We start from the raw sequence: 18,855 nt of genomic DNA, 5'->3' as shown, positions 1-18,855 counted from the left end.
TGTGCAAATACTATAATAAAAAGTTGGCAGGGCTACATAGGTTGGGGCCCACATGAGTACCTCAGTCAACCCTTCTCAGAATCAGGGACATTTCTTCTCACAATAGATGGGAATTAAAAGAAGCAAACACAACTGGATGATGTGCAGAGAGTAGGAGACTTCGGATCACACAGTCCTAAATGAGATGTCTTTGTCAAACCCCTTCCTTCAAGGCTCAGTGATCTATGAGGAAGAGGAGGTACAAAGATTGTCAGAATTTACAGGTAACTCCAAGGAAGCCATGTCTTCTGGATATAGCAGGATTGATGCAATTATGAATTATCAGAAATGGTTGCATCAAGTTTAAGCCAGATGGGGTTCCAGGCCTTGAAACAGGGAAGTGGACACAAAGCCCCACCCCTAATTAAGAAGCTATTTGCTATTGATATCTATTGGCAAAGGGAAAATCAGTTTTCGCCAATGGATTGCCACTGGGCATATCAACCACACATTGTGGTTGATCCCATGCTAAGTAATTGGCCAACACGAAATTAACTCCATGTTTTTTTTTTTTTTTTAATATGGACTGTTTTTGTTATTGTTGATTTTGTTTGTCTGTTTGTGATCTTACTTGTTGTATCCAGAAGACACTGTTTCCTTGGAGTAATCTATGATTTCTAGCTCTTACAATTTTCCCAGCTCCTCTTCCTCATAGATCCTTGACCTTTCTGGGGAGGGATTTGATGAGGACATATCACTCTGTACATTATCCAGTCGTGTGTCTCTGTAGCTTTGTTTTGTTCTGTTTTGTTTTTCTTTGTCTTAATTGTTTTGCTTTTGTTTTCACTTCTTTTTGAAAGAGGAAGAACATAAAGTTGGTAGGGAGGGTGAGGGATATGGGAGGAATTGGGAAAGGGACAAAGGCAGGATCAAAACATATCATCTAAGACAATTCTTAAAAAAAAACAACAACAACAAAAAAAAAAACAAAAAAAAAACCCAGAAAACTATATTGCAGCGAGAAGCTGGAGAGATGGCTTGGTGGAACTCATTTACTTTATCCAGAGTTCAGCTTCCAGCACATACATCAGTATCTCACAGCCCCATAACTCCAGCTCTGTGGACTCTGGTATCCTCCTCTGGACCCCATAGTCAAACACATAGGTGTCATATACTGATACAGATAAACATAAATTAAAAACAAATTTATAAATTAATTTGGAAAAATATATTAAGACACAAATTGTTGAGTCTTCTCCATAATTATTATTTAAATCATGAAAGACATAGAAGACAATCCTTAAAAACTGGCCCTTGGAGTAAAGAAAGAAGGCTGTGGTTTATTTGTTTGTTTGTCTGTTTGTTTGTTTGTTTGTTTTATTCTCTATTGTTCTGATAAGATAAAGGTGTATGGATTTTGATAAGACTGAGAATTTTTTGTCTGGGATAAGGATAACTTACGAATTCTCTCTGATGCAAAGCAGGTAGATGAAGTTCAGGTTCACTGCTTTCAAGCCTGTGGAAGTGCCCATCCTTTCCAGGCTGGCTACAGGACCAGCAGGGTCCAAATCGAATTTCATTTACTAAAAGATCAAGATTTCATTTTGATCTGTTTTGATAGGTTGCATTACCTGTGAATTATACTTAATCTGCACCCAGCTAAGTGTTACAAAGTGTTTCTTAAAAAAAAAAAGCCATCAGGCTTGAGTGTATCATGCATCATCTATATTCTATATTCGTGTCCTGAGTTACTAAGCCTTTGGAATCTCCTCTTGCGCCTGTGGTTAGTCACACTCTTCAACATATTGAGGAAGAGAAGGAAGCGCTGTCTATCATGTAGTGCTCAGAGTAGGGTGAAAACATCAAAGGGCTTTCTGAATTTTTAACCCATTTTTCTCTATCACAGAGGTATGTTCTTTGTCAATCCATTTAATGGTTTCTGGATCTGTTTTCTAGAGCTGGTCATGCCTTCGGGAACAGGGAACATCAAGTACAATAGAAACATCTAGACAATGTACCACACAGGAATTCAGATGCCAGAGAACCTGGTACATGTTGCTACCTCCACTCCCTAGATTCACACTGAACAAATTGGAGCTGGTGACATTCCAGATCTACAAATGGGTCCTTTGTCACTCTTCTGTGTGTTTCTAAAGTCCCCAACCCCACTGTTGGTCTCAGATTGGAATTCCCTTTTTTTTCATTTTTAATTAGATATTTTCTTCATTTACATTTCAAATATTATCCTGAAAGTCCCCTATACCCTCCCCTGCCCTGCTCCCCAACCCACCCACTCCTGCCCTGGCATTCCCCTGTACTGGGGCATATGATTTTTGTTAGACCAAGGGCCTCTCCTCCCATTGATGGCTGACTAGGCCATCCTCTGCTACATGTGCAACTAGAGACACAGTTATGTGGGATACTGGTTAGTTCATATTCTTTTTTATTTGTTACCACAGTGCTGCCAGCAGCAGGGTTCCAGTCTCACAGGCAGGTGAAAACATTATAAGTGCATCAGAAACCCAGAGAGATTTAGCAAGATCCTTGTCTACACCAAGCCTTGTTTTCAAGTCCAATGCCATGAGCCCATCATTTGTAACACAAAATGATCCATCTCAGAGTTGAGATTTTTAAAAAGGAAGTTTAATGAAACTAAGACAATAACTAAAGGCTTACTGGTTGACTTATTCAAACAAATTACCAGTCTGGTTGCATCTCTTGAGTTATCTTCAGTAAACTAAGATCTAAAATATAAATACAACTTAATAAAAATTAATATTCAATAAATACTATTTAATAAAAACAAAGGCAAAGTTATACATACTCTCTGAGATCTATATGCACATGTATACAACAAGTTATATACGTGTATGCATAGATGTATCTTTACACATGTGTGTGTGTGTGTGTGTGCATGTGTAGAAGTCAAGAAGACAGAAGTTAAATAAGCCAATACATGAACACTATGTTTTTACTGCTATAAAATTATACAAATCCCTTAAGACCTTGTTAGAAGGCTCTAGCAGAAAATCACAGCTATTTCTATATCCTTGACCTAAGAAGGTGGACCTTCCTGTGTTTGAGGCAGGCCATCCTCCTTTAATGAGTGTGCAGCTTTGGGAAGCACCCATACTGAGTTTTGGGTGTTGTTGTTGTTATTTTTCTTGTCGATTTTTTCTGTTTTATTTCATTTTATGTGTGAGATAGGGAACATGAAGTTGGATGGGGAGAGAGGTAGAGAGGATCTTAGGAACAGAAGTTCCTGACGGAGAGGAGTTAGAAGTAGAAAAGAGTATGATCAAAATGTATTGTATGAAAAATCCTTTTAAATAAAAACTTAAAAAAAAACACCCAAATAACTATAAAAAACCACAATAAGAAATTTACATGCTAGCGGTATATTTGAAGAAAAAAATGAAAGGAGATTCTGAAGGACTGGGGCCTTGAAGTAGGAAAGGGTGATGTCTTGGATATTTACTATTTTCCCTTAACAGCTCAACATGACTCCTGTGCTACATCTTAACCTCCCTTCTTCTTTGTTTCTCCTTTAGCTCAACAGAATTCACCAAAAATCCATGAAGGCTGGTGGGCATACAAGGAGGTGGTCCAGGGAAGCTTTGTTCCAGGTAAATACACATTTATTTTATCTATTTTTCAAAAAATTCTTATTCCTTAAACATTTTTAAGGAGATAGAAATACTCAAAACCCCACACATTCGTTTATCCCACATTACCTCATTCCTGTGTACTAATAAAGTAATAACAAACAAACAAACAAATAAAAGCCCAGAATTTGGATGAACACTAATGTTATTTCTACAATGTCACATTTGCTACATGGTCTGAAATGTATGGTGAATGTCAACTTGGTCTAACTTAAGCTTGGAAATCTATTACATTAAGAGAAGTCTTGTTATGTGAGCAGCAACTTAAAAAGAACACATTATTCTTCTATGTAACTAGGATGCTAGGATTCTTCCATCAATAGAAGCCTCCTCCAGAAAGGAGGAGGATACAAGACTGAGAGCAGAAGCTGTTTGCCCACACTTGATGAAGTGAGGACTGTTCTCCACATTAATGACACAGGAAGTCTGTCTGAATAGTCTGACCACGACAGTGAAGCTTGCTGGAATGCATGCTGTTACTGATGTCATTGTGGTAGCATGCCTGCTCAAGACTCAGCAGATCCAGCCAAGAACCATCTAAAAATAAAAAGAAATGACTGGACACTGTCAGCATGCAGGCGTTGGACTGAGAAGCAAAGGCAGGCTAAGGCCAGAAACAACGTGACTTGAGTTGAGAAGGAGAGCTGAGGGAGCTGTCTCTCCCAATTCTCTTACTTGTAATTGTCCTATTCTTGATATAATAGACAGAATTAATAACCTGTATTAACTGTAAAAACCATAGGTCATCCTGCAAGACATCAGAAGGGACAGAAGCAAAGGAAAGAGCAAGAGATTAACGGGAAAGAGGCATGGAAGGATGGCATATCCCACAGTATTCTTAACTTACTAGATCTGAGAGAGACAGAAAGGAAGCCCACAAGAGTGTAGGTGTATGGTCCTCGCTCGGCCTGGTACTCAGAACAAAAGATCAAAAGAAACAGCTGAGGGTTCTGAATTTGGTGGCAGGCCAAATGTGCAGAGTTCCAGGCCATTCAGTTTATGCCCGACTGCTTTGCCTTTCTACATTTCTATTTCTTCTGTAGAGTTTTTCATATAAACTGTGCAAAGAGAAGGAAATTGTAAAATTCCCTTAAGCCTATCTGTTTTCATTTCTGTCATGAGGCAACAGTAAGTACTGCTGGAGTGTTTTCACTGGAGAAGGACTCCTATGGTAAAGGATAGTGGGTGACTCAGAAAAACGCCAGCTGGCTGCTGGAGAGCCTCGGAGATCAACATTCCTAACATCACAACTACACTAAGGCACATGGCACATTGTTCTCCAGCTCACTGTGCACAGAAACTGAGTTTAACTCACCCAGAAGTGACCAGGTTTCTAATGGCAATAATGTAAGTTACATATGCTATGTCTGCTTAAATAAGTATAGATACTAGCATTTGATATTTATAATTGGGGGGGGGGGAAATCCCTCTCAATGATATAAAATATTTATATTTTGGCAAGAGAAACTGTTGGCTATACTCACAGTAGCTCAGAGGCTATAATGATCATTATATACCATGAACTTGTGAGTATGGGATTAGAACAACTGAGGAAAGTCCCTCATTTTTAAATCACTTCTACCTCTGTGGAAGTTGACTTGTCCTTAGATAGCAATGTGTGGTGTCTTCGTCATTTTGCCTCTTTGCCTTATACTACTTGAATCCTTGCTCTGTCTATCTATCTATCTATCTATCTATCTATCTATCTATCTATCTATCTATCTATCTATCTATCTCCACCTCCACCTCCACCTCCACCTCCACCTCCACCTCCACCTCCACCTCCACCTCCACCTCCACCTCCACCTCCACCTCCACCTCCACCTCCACCTCCACCTCCACCTCCACCTCCACCTCCACCTCCACCTCCACCTCCACCTCCACCTCCACCTCCACCTCCACCTCCACCTCCATCTCCATCTCTATCTCTATCTCTATCTCTATCTCTATCTCTATCTCTATCTCTATCTCTGTCTCTATCTATGTTCAAAATTCTAGTCAGACTTGCATGATGCTGCTAAGGCAACCATGGAAAGAATTCTTATCCTTCATTTGCTGCTGACTGAAGAGTTCTACTTTTCTTCATTTCCAGCCTGGTTTGCATACATGTTGTGACTATAGCACTTGTGATGGAAAGAAACATAAAGGCCACAGCAGTGGCAAGAGAATGATTCAGTCGGTGCCAGAATGCCCTACTTCGGCCATCTTTGGATGGCATCTATGAAACACTTTCAAGATGCAGAGCACCTTGCTTGGGACTAATGAAATGAAACTGGTACATAACTCTTACTCAAACTAAATTCACCATTTAAAGGGCAAGCTAGGCCATAGACGAAAGGCACTGGAGAACCAGTGCAGCCATAGGGCTGATAACCACAATTCTGCCTCCATGGTGTATATCACAATTTCTTGTTAACCAGCTCAATTGATGCTGTCTACTAGCCCCCACCTCAGCAGGCAAAGCCCAGCTTGTTTGACTCTTCATCTTCCAACAGCTAGTTATCATCCACAGGGGTTTCCTTCTGTTTTTGCCAACAACATTGTGATGGCTAATTTATGTAATGGCTAGAGTATGCTACCATACATTGGTCAGAGGTGTCCTGATGCTGCCATTGAAGTTATTTCTAGATGAGAACAATTTTCAAAATCAGTCTCTAAAAATCATATATATTCTTATTCCTTCTCTCTCCTACCTCTCTTTCACTCCCATACCCTTCCTTCCCCTGTTCCATTACTTCTCTTTCTCTGAAAAAATGACCAACACACACACATGTACTTGAGCACTAAAGCTACAAGGCACACTAAAGACAGTAGAATAGAAATCTAAGAAGGTCCCATTTATTATTTAAACCATCTTATTATTATACTGTGTGTAATCTCTCTTCCTCTTCCTCTTCCTCTCTCTCTCTCTCCCTCACCCTCCCCGTCTCTCCCTCTCCCTCTGTCTCTCTTGAGAGAGAGAGAGAGAGAGAGAGAGAGAGAGAGAGAGAGGGAGAGGGAGAGGGAGAGGGAGAGAGAGAAAGAAAGAGAGAGAGAGAGAGAGAATGAGAGAATATGTGGACACATGCATGTTATATGGTACATATGTGGAGGACAATGAACAAATTTTAGAAATTGATTTTCCCTTTCCACCATAGTGTCTAGGGATTGAACTTAGACTGTTGTGTTTATAAATGTTTTCATATGCTGGATCATCTCATTTGGCCCCAAACTCTTGCCTTTTATGGATCACCTTAGGGTTACTTAGCCATGGAACTGCCTCACTACTCAGTTTGTTCAGTGAGATTATCAACTTCCGACTCCTAGGGGCACTTTGTGTTGGGTTCTCTGTTACTTCCTGTTCAATGTAGTTTTATAGATTCAAGTGTCCAAAGATAAAGGAGAGAAGGAAGTTGGATGGTCTTGTCAATGATCTGCAATACTCAATGGACAGAAGGATGAGAATATAAGGTAAATCTGAAAGTTTCAAAGAAGAATGAAATCTTCATTCAAGAGCGGTGGATTCTGCCTTCCTAAAAATCAGAACCTAAGTAGAACTAGTGAAGAGACCAGAATGCTTGGATTTCACAGGCCACAGCAAGGTAGTTTTGTTTGCCACACGGGGCTTTAGACACTACTTTCTGGAAGGGGAAGAATGATAATATATGTCTAATCTTTGGCAGATGAATCGATTGGGTGTAAAAGTAACTTTGATTCTCTTGATGTAATTGTTATCTTGGAGGCTTACTGCTTCTGTCTGCTAACTTAGGCCTAGTCCTAGAAGCTTCTTGACTCTGAACAATCTGATCTAGGCCTAGAATGTTTTCAGCCTCTAAGACTTGCTGCTGAGTTTCCTGTGTTTAGCAAATTGTATCTTATATCTTGGGTATTCTAAATCTCTGGGCTAATATCCACTTATCAGTGAGTACATAGTGTGTGAGTTCTTTTGTGATTGGGTTACCTCATTCAGGATGATGCCCTCCAGGTCCATCCATTTGCCTAGGAATTTCATAAATTCATTCTTTTTAATAGCAGAGTAGTACTCCATTGTGTAAATGTGCCACATTTTCTGTATCCATTCCTCTGTTGAGGGGCATCTGGGTTCTTTCCAGCTTCTGGCTATTATAAATAAGGCTGCTATGAACATAGTGGAGCATGTGTCCTTCTTACCAGTTGGAACATCTTCTGGATATATGCCCAGGAGAGGTATTGCAGGATCCTCTGGTAGTACTATGTCCAATTTTCTGAGAAACAGCCAGACTGATTTCCAGAGTGATTGTACAAGCTTGCAATCCCACCAACAATGGAGGAGTGTTCCTCTTTCTCCACATCCTTGCCAGCATCTGCTGTCACCTGAATTTTTGATCTTAGCCATTCTGACTGGTGTGAGGTGGAATCTCAGGGTTGTTTTGATTTGCATTTCCCTGATGATTAAGGATGTTGAATATTTTTTCATGTGCTTCTCAGCCATTCGGTATTCCTCAGGTGAGAATTCTTTGTTTAGCTCTGAGCCCCATTTGTTAATGGGGTTATTTGATTTTCTGGAGTCCACCTTCTTGAGTTCTTTATATATATTGGATATTAGTCGCCTATCTGACTTAGGATAGGTAAAGATCCTTTCCCAATCTTTTGGTGGCCTTTTTGTCTTATTGACAGTGTCTTTTGCCTTGAAGAAGCTTTGCAATTTTATGAGGTCCCATTTGTCTATTCTCAATCTTACAGCACAAGCCATTGCTGTCCTATTCAGGAATTTTTCCCCTGTGCCCATATCTTCAAGGCTTTTCCCTACTTTCTCCTCTATAAGTTTCAGTGTCTCTGGTTTTATGTGGAGTTCCTTAATCCATTTAGATTTGACCTTAGTACAAGGAGATAGGAATGGATCAATTCACATTCTTCTACATGATAACCACCAATTGTGTCAGCACCATTTGTTGAAAATGCTGTATTTTTTCCACTGGATGGTTTTTGCTCCCTTGTCAAAGATCAAGTGACCATAGGTGTGTGGGTTCATCTCTGGGTCTTCAATTCTATTCCATTGGTCTACTTGTCTGTCGCTATACCAGTACCATGCAGTTTTTATCTCAAGTGCTCTGTAGTACAGCTTTAGGTCAGGCATGGTGATTCCACCAGAAGTTCTTTTATCCTTGAGAAGAGTTTTTGCTATCCTAGGTTTTTTGTTATTCCAGATGAATTTGCAGATTGCTCTTTCTAATTCGTTGAAGAATTGAGTTGGAATTTTGATGGGGATTACATTGAATCTGTAGATTGCTTTTGGCAAGATAGCCATTTTTACTATATTGATCCTGCCAATCCATGAGCATGGGAGATCTTTCCATCTTCTGAGATCTTCTTTAATTTCTTTCTTCAGAGACTTGAAGTTCTTATCATACAGATCTTTCACTTCCTTCATTAGAGTCACACCAAGGTATTTTATATTATTTGTGACTATTGAGAAGGGTGTTGTTTCCCTAATTTCTTTCTCAGCCTGTTTATCCTTTGTGTAGAGAAAAGCCATTGACTTGATTGAGTTAATTTTATATCCAGCTACTTCACCAAAGCTGTTTATCAGGTTTAGGAGTTCTCTGGTGGAATTTTTAGGGTCACTTATATATACTATCATATCATCTGCAAAAAGTGATATTTTGACTTCTTCCTTTCCAATTTGTATCCCCTTGATTTCCTTTTGTTGTCAAATTGCTCTGCGTAGGACTTCAAGTACAATGTTGAATAGGTAGGGAGAAAGTGGGCAGCCATACCCAAGATATAAGATACAATTTGCTAAACACATGAAACTCAAAAAGAACAAAGACCTAAGTGTGGACACTTTGCCCCTTCTTAGAATTGGGAACAAAACACCCATGGAAGGAGTTACAGAGACAAAGTTTGGAGCTGAGACGAAAGGATGAACGATCTAGAGACGGCCATATCCGGGGATCCATCCCTTAATCAGCTTCCAAATGCTGACACCATTGCATACACTAGCAAGATTTTGCTGAAAGGACCCAGATATAGCTGTCTCATGTGAGACGATGCTGGGGCCTAGCAAACACAGAAGTGGATGCTCACAGTCAGCTATTGGATGGATCACAGGGCCCCCAATGGAGGAGCTAGAGAAAGTAACCAAGGAGCTAAAGGGATCTGCAACCCTATAGGTGAAACAACAATATGAACTACCCAGTAACCGCCAGAGCTCGTGTCTCTAGCTACATATGTAGCAGAAGATGGCCTAGTCAGCCATCAGTGGAAAGAGAGGCCCATTGGTTGTGCAAACTTTATCTGCCTCATTATAGAGGAATGCCAGGGCCAAAAAGTGAGAGTGTGGGGGGGGGGGGGAGGGGGGGGACTTTTGGGATAGCATTGGAAATGTAAATGAAATAAATACTAATAAAAAAAAAAACAAAATAAAAAAAAGACTTGCTGCTGAATAAGCTCACTTCTAGTTCTTTCAGATCTCTGGCTGGTGGATTCCACTCAGCTGTTCTGGCTCAAACTCTTCTCTAAGCTGTCTGATTCACTCTGGCTTCTCTTTCTCTGCCTCTCCTGAATTGCTCTGCTTTACATCAAACTAACTCTGCAATTTTTTCTAATCTTCTGGCTCCTTCTCATTCCCTGGCTCATTCTGCCTTTGCTTGTATCTAGCTTGCTCTTACTTCAACATATCTCTGTAAAACTCTCCCAGTAAAACCTGCCTCTTTCTCCTTCCTCTCTTCCTTGCCTGCACTGATCTCTTAAGTACCTTCCCTTTCCTCTCTCTTCTCATTGAGAGTTGGGCACATCCTAGTCTGCCAAATCTTGTTCTGATTGCTTACTTTGTCTACTACTTTCAAACATGGGTGCTTCCTTCTACAAACTAAATTTACCTTCCTTGTTTTGGATTAAAGGTGTGTCCTGAGGGCTTGTCTATATTCTAGCCAGAGGGATTAAAGATGTGTGCTAAGGGTTGAGCCAGACCACAACTAGAAACAGGTTTTTTCAATAAATTTTTCCTCGGATTCACACTGTGACAAAATATCCTACCACAAAGGAGTGTTTTGGGAAACTAGCTATGGTAGAAATTAACTGCATTCAATTGAAGATAAGAGAGAAAAACAAGTTTGTTTTCATTGTTCAGATAACAAATCTCCAAAACAAAAAAAACTATGGGCCCCTACTCCACCCATGACAAAATGCTGATGGGCTCAAACTATTGGTAATTAAAGGTTGCTAGGGGAAGGGAAATGTCATTTTCTTCAGTGGTGTAGCCATAGGCAAGTTACATAGACCCCACTCAGTAATAAGCCACTTGCCTTCAGTCACACACAAAAGGAAGACATAAAAATGGGAGAGGGACTTGTTGAAAGAAGTGCATCAAAGAGAGGGGTAGGAGATGAGAAGAGGGATGGGGGAACAAAAATAACTAAAATCCAATTGCATAAATGTATGAAACCTCAATAACAAAACCAAAATATATATGAAATATATGTTAACATACACACAAAACAAACACTATTAGGTTAACTGTGCTGTTTGGGAATTAACAGAGAGTTTGTTTAGTACCATTTGAATTATATTTATTAAATAATAAAATGTGTGTTATAAATATTATCACATGTATATAACACATTTTTTAATTTAGTGTAAATACACACATGTCTTTAACACACTTCTGGAATATGTGCCAAACACTGTCTATTCACGTTCTACTTATGTTACAAAGATGAGAATCTTCCCTTTGGAGGAAGAAACACTACACTATGAACTATTATTCGATAAAGAGATGACATAATGTCTGAGGTTTTAATATAGTAGGTGAGTCACTTGCTACAAGTAATCTACAGTCACTGGGCTTCCAAGTATCTGCTTTATGGGTTAAAGTTTACACAGAAGTCTCCTATTATCCTAAAACAAAGAATCTGAGCTTTGTTCCCCATCTGAATCCATGAATGACAACGCATGGATCATGTATTTTTTCCAATCTTATAAAGCTCTGGAGAAGATGAAAACCCATCTTAGAGTCTGATACCTACGAAGGCTCACTCCATATCACTAGACCTGGGTCCCTCAGCACATTGATCCAGAATGTTTTCCCTAGATCTGTTTTCTTCAAAGTTATATTTGGCCCTAGTACATGGTCCTAAAGAGCTTAGCTCTACATCAATCACTGGAAGCAGTGGGAGACAGACCGATAAATGAATGGTATCTTACAATACTTCCAAGACTCCTCTCAAAAGTGTTTGGAATTTTCCAAGTCTAAGAAGGCAAAGAGGACATCCTAGGGGAGGTACTGCCATGAGGTTCAGTAGTACTCTATAGGGGAGGAAGAGAAATGATATTTCAGAAAAAGAAGCAAGATGGCCAATGACTTGAATGCCTGAAAATGTGTATGCATCCCTGGAGCAAGAAGAGATTTAGGCATTAGGATTACAGAGCAGCAGGGTCTGATTATGAAGTGATGTACCTATTGATACTCTGGAGCCTAAAGGTGCTTGAAGAACCATGTATTTCAGACTTCAAGTAAAAAGGTGTTATGTGGGCTGAGATAGGAACAGTGAAGAGTACAAGAATAGCCCAGCTTTTATGGGTGGGGGTCCTCCTCTCCTCTCATCACCTTCACCACCAGGATATAGCACAGGCCTTCCCTACAACAGGCACTTGACTTTGCTAAGTTGACTTGGGTCAAAACTGTAAAAAGTGCTTTTATTTTCCCAAATGAAGTGAGATGAGAGTCATACCCAAGATGTGTGAATACATGGCTTGGGCTGAGCCCAGAGTGCTTCCTTCTCTGTTCTAACTATCTCTAGACCTAAGCCTGGAAGCTTTTAGCTTCCATACACTCTAATCTTCCAAGCGAACTGATTCAATCCAGCTTCTCTTGGCCTCTGACTGAATTGTTCTGTCTGGCCTCATATATACTTCGGCAATTGTTTAAAATCCTCTGGCATCTTTTCATTCGCTGGTTCATTCTGTCTTCACCTGTGTATATCTAGCATGTTCTATCTGTAACCTAGCTCTATAAAATTGTCCTGGTAAAACTGTCATACACACACACACACACACACACACACACACACACACACACACACATCCCACCTCCCATCCTCTACACTCCCTGCCCTCCTGCCACACACCTTTTTTTCTCTATCTCCCTGCTCTTAAGTAGCCTCTCCTCCTCTTTGTTCTCCTGTGAGTTGGGTATATTCTATCTCTGACCCATGCTGGCAAATCTTTCTCTGATTTGTCACTTTGTCCCTCAATTAGACATTACTTTTAAATATAGCTGCTTCCAATGGTACCTTTATTGTTAGGGGTTAAAAGTGTACAAGGAGGGCATTTCTATATTCTAGCCAGATCATACTGTACTCCAGGGTGTGTCTATATCTTTGGATATGATCCCTTGACATAGCAGCCATGTTCTGGATTAAAAGTCCCCTACACAGAACAGACATATAATGAAAAAAAAAAGACAAAAAGAAAGGCTCAACTGTCCAGAAAAATGTTCCTCGCACTTGAAGTGATTACTATAATCAATATAATAAATAGTAATAATAATTATCACCATAATAATTGTAATAATGTATAGCAGTACAAGCCTCTGTGTGTAATACAAAGAGAAATCACTGTTTTTCTCAATTTTATTATGCGTCTAAGTCGGGGAGGCATGTGTGTACCATTGTGTTGAAATCAACAAACAATTCTATAGAGTGAGTTCTTGCCTTGCGTTTTTATGTGAGTTCTTGGGGTCAAGATGGGGTCATCAGGGGAGCCCTCTGGCTGGTCCAGCACTGTATGTTTTAAAGTCTGGTAGAAATAGTCTGGATATCAGAGTGTGCCTGCCTGCAAACAGAAAGTTAGGACCAGAAGTTAGCGAGGACACTACTAGTCTTATAAATGAACTTAGAACATCACTCCAGCCCCTAAAGAAAGCCGGTGTGATGGCAATCATGGGCAAGCTATACATAAGAAACAGGACAAAGCTCATTGTGGTGAGTGAGAAATGGCAGATGTCAGATACTTTGATAGTGGTCAGGCATTGACTTGTGGAAGGACTTACAGACCACACTTAGTATTTGAATTGAGATCCTGGGAGTAAATGGAGAACAGAGAAACCATTATGAATTATTACTTCTCTCTAGATATATAGAAATTACTGCAAGATCATGAAACTAAGTCCTTGGCCATCAGAATGATTGACAGAAGAAATTTTCACTGTTGTTAGTATTTACAATCAGGACTGGAGCTCAGAGGTTTAATTAGCTCACCATGCCTTCCTATGTTGCTTTGTCTAAAATCAACTATAAATGGCTCATCTTGGATGATAAACTTTCCCAGAACACTATTTTCCAGCATTTCCTTGTTGGGTTGTCTTTAAATCTCAAGACTACTAGATGAATATAATTATGTTCAACCACCTGTGGTTGCATACTGAAGTCTAATTAACTGTGCTTTGCAAAGGGCCTGTTCCCTTTGTTTAAAAAGTCTCAGGCATGACACCTGCGGTACAAATAGCTCTTCTTTTCTCAACAATCCTAAGCAGGAAAACTAGAGGGCAAGGTTCTTGCTGGTCTAGAATGGCCTCTGGGGTCATTCGTTCCCCATCATTCCTCCTGTAGTAAACAGAATCCACAGTGTTCTATTGCAATGTTAACAGTCCCTACTCAACTTAATCAACACATTTACTGTCTCAGTTTCCTTGGGTCACAATCTGGGTAGGGCTTAGCTGGGTCCTCTCTGAGAATGGCATCAGTCTGACTCATGATTGTCTAAAGCAAGGTTCATAAATGATTAAGAGTAGTCTACTTTCTCTCTAGAGATCTCAGACTCAGGGTGCTGCTCCTTCATAAGAACTACTGCTTCAAACGAGCAAGAAGGTCATTATCTCACTGTGAATCTCTGCCTGGGAGCTTTGGGAAGTTCTATGTTGTCTTTCATTGAAGAACAAATACGTTCATAGTAATGCTCCTTTGGATCAACTCACAGTCAATTGATGGAAAATTTTATTCATATCAGTAAATTTTATTTTCTACTACATATAGTAATAGGAAGGGTAAAATCCCATCAGATCAAAAACTCTCATTCATACTAAAGCTCTGTGTACTATTGAAGCTGAAGGTCCCGGGGCTACCTTAAAATTTGGCCAAACACAATGGCTCTCATTTCTTTGTGCAGAGGACCATATAATCTGTTTCTAAAATGCTCATTGTAGTTAACTGTGGGATGACCATTCATCTTGGAGGACTGCTACAAAGTAATATCTTCTGTAATGACAGGAATGTTGCACCCATTAACTCTCAATAGCTATAGTTGCCCACACAAGACCATGCCAGTCAGTAATCCAGCATAGGTGAGGACTCAAAGCCTCTTCCCTTAGTCGAGGAGCTATGGACAGTTGACAGTTTCTGAGGGAGGGCAGGTTTATTTTTCTGCAGAAGTGAGCCCCTTAAAATGTTGCCCAGGCCTCTAATGTTCAGACCTATACACACATGCATATGGGCAACACTAGTAGGAGCCACTGAGCAATGCACACAGAGAGACACATATAGAACATAAATTTGAGAGGGGGGACTTTTGGGGGACACTGGAGAAATTGGAGAGAAGTAGAGGTGGATATGTTGAAAATAGTATCCGTGTATGAATTTCTCAAAGAAAGCACATAAAATGAATTCTATATTAATCGCCTTATGGCCTTTGAAAATGAAGTAGAAGACAGTGTTCTCAACAGTATCTTCAAATCTTGAACTGGGAATTAATATCCTTTGGAAAGGTTATTGCCTTCCTTTCTTTTACTGAAGATTATCTGCAATAGGAAACAAGTAACAAGAGACAAGCAGCATCCTTTCACAGCTTTTGGAGTCTCTCGAATCCCTTTTTCTATCCAGGAGTCTAGCTTCCACTTCTACCATCATCACCCCTTCTTAGGCTCTGAAGCTCCTGCCTCTTACAAATGAATGCTTGCTAGGCATATTGGCATAAACCTATAATCATAGAACTCAGGACACAGAGGCAGGATGAATGTGAATTCAAGACTAGGAAGACCACATAGTGAGACCCTGTCTCAAAACAAGAAAAATAATGAAAACACTGTATTGTATCCAGTCCATCTACATAACCTCGGAACAATCTATGAATCACAAGCGCTTAATGTAATAATACTTTTTTTTATTTTTAATATTTTTTATTACATATTTTCCTCAATTACATTTCCAATGATATCCCAAAAGTCCCCCATAGCGCCCCCCACTTCCCTACCCACCCATTCCCATTCTTTTGGCCCTGGCATTCCCCTATATTGGGGCATATAAAGTTTGCAAGTCCATTGGGCCTCTCTTTCCAGTGATGGCCGACTAGGCCATCTTTCGATACATATGCAGCTAGAGACAAGAGCTCCGGGGTACTGGTTAGTTCATAATGTTGTTCCAACAATAGGGTTGCAGATCCCTTTAGCTCCTTGGGTACTTTCTCTAGCTTCTCGATTGGGAGCCCTGTGATACATCCAATAGCTGACTGTGAGCATCCACTCCTGTGTTTGCTAGGCCCCTGCATAGTCTCACAAGAGACAGCTATCTTTGGGTCCTTTCAGCAAAATCTTGCTAGTGTATGCAATGGTGTCCGCGTTTAGAAGCTGATTATGGGATGGATCCCTGGATACGGCAGTCTCTACATGGTCCATCCTTTCATCACAGCTCCAAGCTTTGTCTCTGTAACTCCTTCCATGGGTGTTTTGTTCCCAATTCTAAGAAGGGGCACAGTGTCCACATTTTGGTCTTCATTCTTCTTGAGTTTCATGCGTTTAGCAAATTGTATCTTATATCTTGGATATCCTAAGTTTTGGGCTAATATCCACTTATCAGTGAATACATATTGTGTGAGTTCCTTTGTGATTGTGTTACCTCACTCAAGATGATGCCCTCCAGGTCCATCCATTTGGCTAGGAATTTCATAAATTCATTCTTTTTAATAGCAGAGTAGTACTCCATTGTGTAGATGTACCATAATTTCTGTATACATTCTTCTGTTGAGGGGCATCTGGGTTCTTTCCAGCTTCTGGCTATTATAAATAGGGCTGCTATGAACATAGTGGAGCATGTGTCCTTCTTACCGGTTGGAACATCTTCTGGATATATGCCCAGGAGAGGTATTGCTGGATCCTCCGGTAGTACTATGTCCAATTTTCTGAGGAACTGCCAGACTGATTTCCAGAGTGGTTGTACAAGCTTGCAATCCCACCAACAATGGAGGAGTGTTCCTCTTTCTCCACATCCTCGCCAGCATCTGCTGTCACCTGAATTTTTGATCTTAGCCATTCTGACTGGTGTGAGGTGGAATCACAGGGTTGTTTTGATTTGCATTTCCCTGATGATTAAGGATGTTGAACATTTTTTCAGGTGCTTCTCTGCCATTCGGTATTCCTCAGGTGAGAATTCTTTGTTCAGTTCTGAGCCCCATTTTTTAATGGGGTTATTTGACTTTCTGGAGTCCACCTTCTTGAGTTCCTTATATATATTGGATATGAGTCCAATATATATGATCTAAACAGCCCTATATCCCCCAAAGAAATAGAAGCAGTCATTAATCAGATATTCATATCTGATTTAGGATAGGTAAAGATCCTTTCCCAATCTGTTGGTGTTTTTTTTGTCTTATTGATGGTGTCTTTTGCCTTGCAGAAGCTTTGCAGTTTCATGAGGTCCCACTTGTCAATTCTCGATCTAACAGCACAAGCCATTGCTGTTCTATTCAAGAATTTTTCCCCTGTGCCCATATCTTCAAGGCTTTTCCTCACTTTCTCCTCTATAAGTTTCAGTGTCTCTGGTTTTATGTGAAGTTCCTTGATCCACTTAGACTTGACCTTAGTACAAGGAGATAGGAATGGATCAATTCGCATTCTTCTACATGAAAACAACCAGTTGTGCCAGCACCATTTGTTGAAAATGCTGTCTTTCTTCCACTGGATGGTTTTAGCTCCCTTGTCGAAGATCAAGTGACCGTAGGTGTGTGGGTTCATATATGGGTCTTCAATTCTATTCCATTGGTCTATTTGTCTGTCACTATACCAGTACCACGCCGTTTTTATCTCAATTGCTCTGTAGTAAAGCTTTAGGTCCGGCATGGTGATTCCACCAGAGGTTCTTTTATCCTTGAGAAGAGTTTTTGCTATCCTAGGTTTTTTGTTATTCCAGATGAATTTGCAGATTGCACTTTCTAATTCGTTGAAGAATTGATTTGGAATTTTGATGGGGATTGCATTGAATCTGTAGATTGCTTTTGGCAAGATAGCCATTTTTAAAATGTTGATCCTGCCAATCCATGAGCATGGGAGATCTTTCCATCTTCTGAGATCTTCTAGAATTTCTTTCTTCAGAGACTTGAAGTTTTTATTATACAGATCTTTCACTTCCTTAGTTGGAGTCACGCCAAGATATTTTATATTATTTGTGACTATTGAGAAGGGTGTTGTTTCCCTAATTTGTTTCTCAGCCTGCTTATTCTTTGTGTAGAGAAAGGCCATTGATTTGTTTGAGTTAATTTTATATCCAGCTACTTCACCGAAGCTGTTTATCAGGCTTAGGAGTTCTCTGGTGGAATTTTTAGGGTCACTTATATATACTATCATATCATCTGCAAAAAGTGATATTTTGACTTCATCTTTTCCAATTTGTATCCTTTGATCTCCTTTTGTTGTCGAATTGCTCTGGCTAGGACTTCAAGTACTATGTTGAATAGGTATGGAGAAAGTGGACAGCCTTGTCAAGTCCCTGATTTTAGAGGGATTGCTTCAAGCTTCTCACCATTTACTTTGATGTTGGCTACTGGTTTGCTGTAGATTGCTCTTATCATGTTTAGGTATGGGCCTTGAATTCCTGATCTTTCCAAGACTTTTATCATGAATGGGTGTTGGATCTTGTCAAATGCTTTTTCCGCGTCTAACAAGATGACCATGTGGTTTTTGTCTTTGAGTTTGTTTATATACTGGATTACGTTGATGGATTTCCGTATATTGAACCATCCCTGCATCCCTGGGATGAAACCTACTTGGTCAGGATGGATGATTGTTTTGATGTGTTCTTGGATTCGGTTAGCAAGAACTTTATTGAGTATTTTTGCATCAATATTCATAAGGGATATTGGTCTGATGTTTTCTATCTTTGTTGGGTCTTTTTGTGGTTTAGGTATCAGAGTAATTGTGGCTTCATAGAATGAGTTGGGTAGAGTACCTTCTGTTTCTATTTTGTGGAATAGTTTGTGAAGAACTGGG

At 39.9% G+C, this 18,855-nt stretch overlaps 1 protein-coding gene across 4 annotated transcripts in view; it reads left to right on the top strand.

The window, feature by feature from the left end:
• The window catches only part of Ca10 (carbonic anhydrase 10 (inactive)), a 526,692-nt gene that overhangs the window by 81,768 nt on the left and 426,069 nt on the right, over window positions 1-18,855 (top strand). For all 4 annotated transcript variants that reach the window (XM_085829668.1, XM_021177199.3, XM_029484237.2 and 1 more), the window contains one exon: window positions 3,531-3,605. In XM_085829668.1, coding sequence (XP_085685794.1) covers window positions 3,531-3,605 — 75 coding nt within the window. The remainder of the gene's footprint in view (window positions 1-3,530; window positions 3,606-18,855) is intronic.

This window comes from Mus caroli, unplaced genomic scaffold (assembly GCF_978045245.1).
Source record: "Mus caroli unplaced genomic scaffold, Mus_caroli_1 scaffold_13, whole genome shotgun sequence".
NCBI classification, from domain to species: domain Eukaryota; kingdom Metazoa; phylum Chordata; class Mammalia; order Rodentia; family Muridae; genus Mus; species Mus caroli.
The sequence above is the reverse complement of the archived record's forward strand: the minus strand, read 5'-3'. Positions and strand labels throughout refer to the sequence as shown.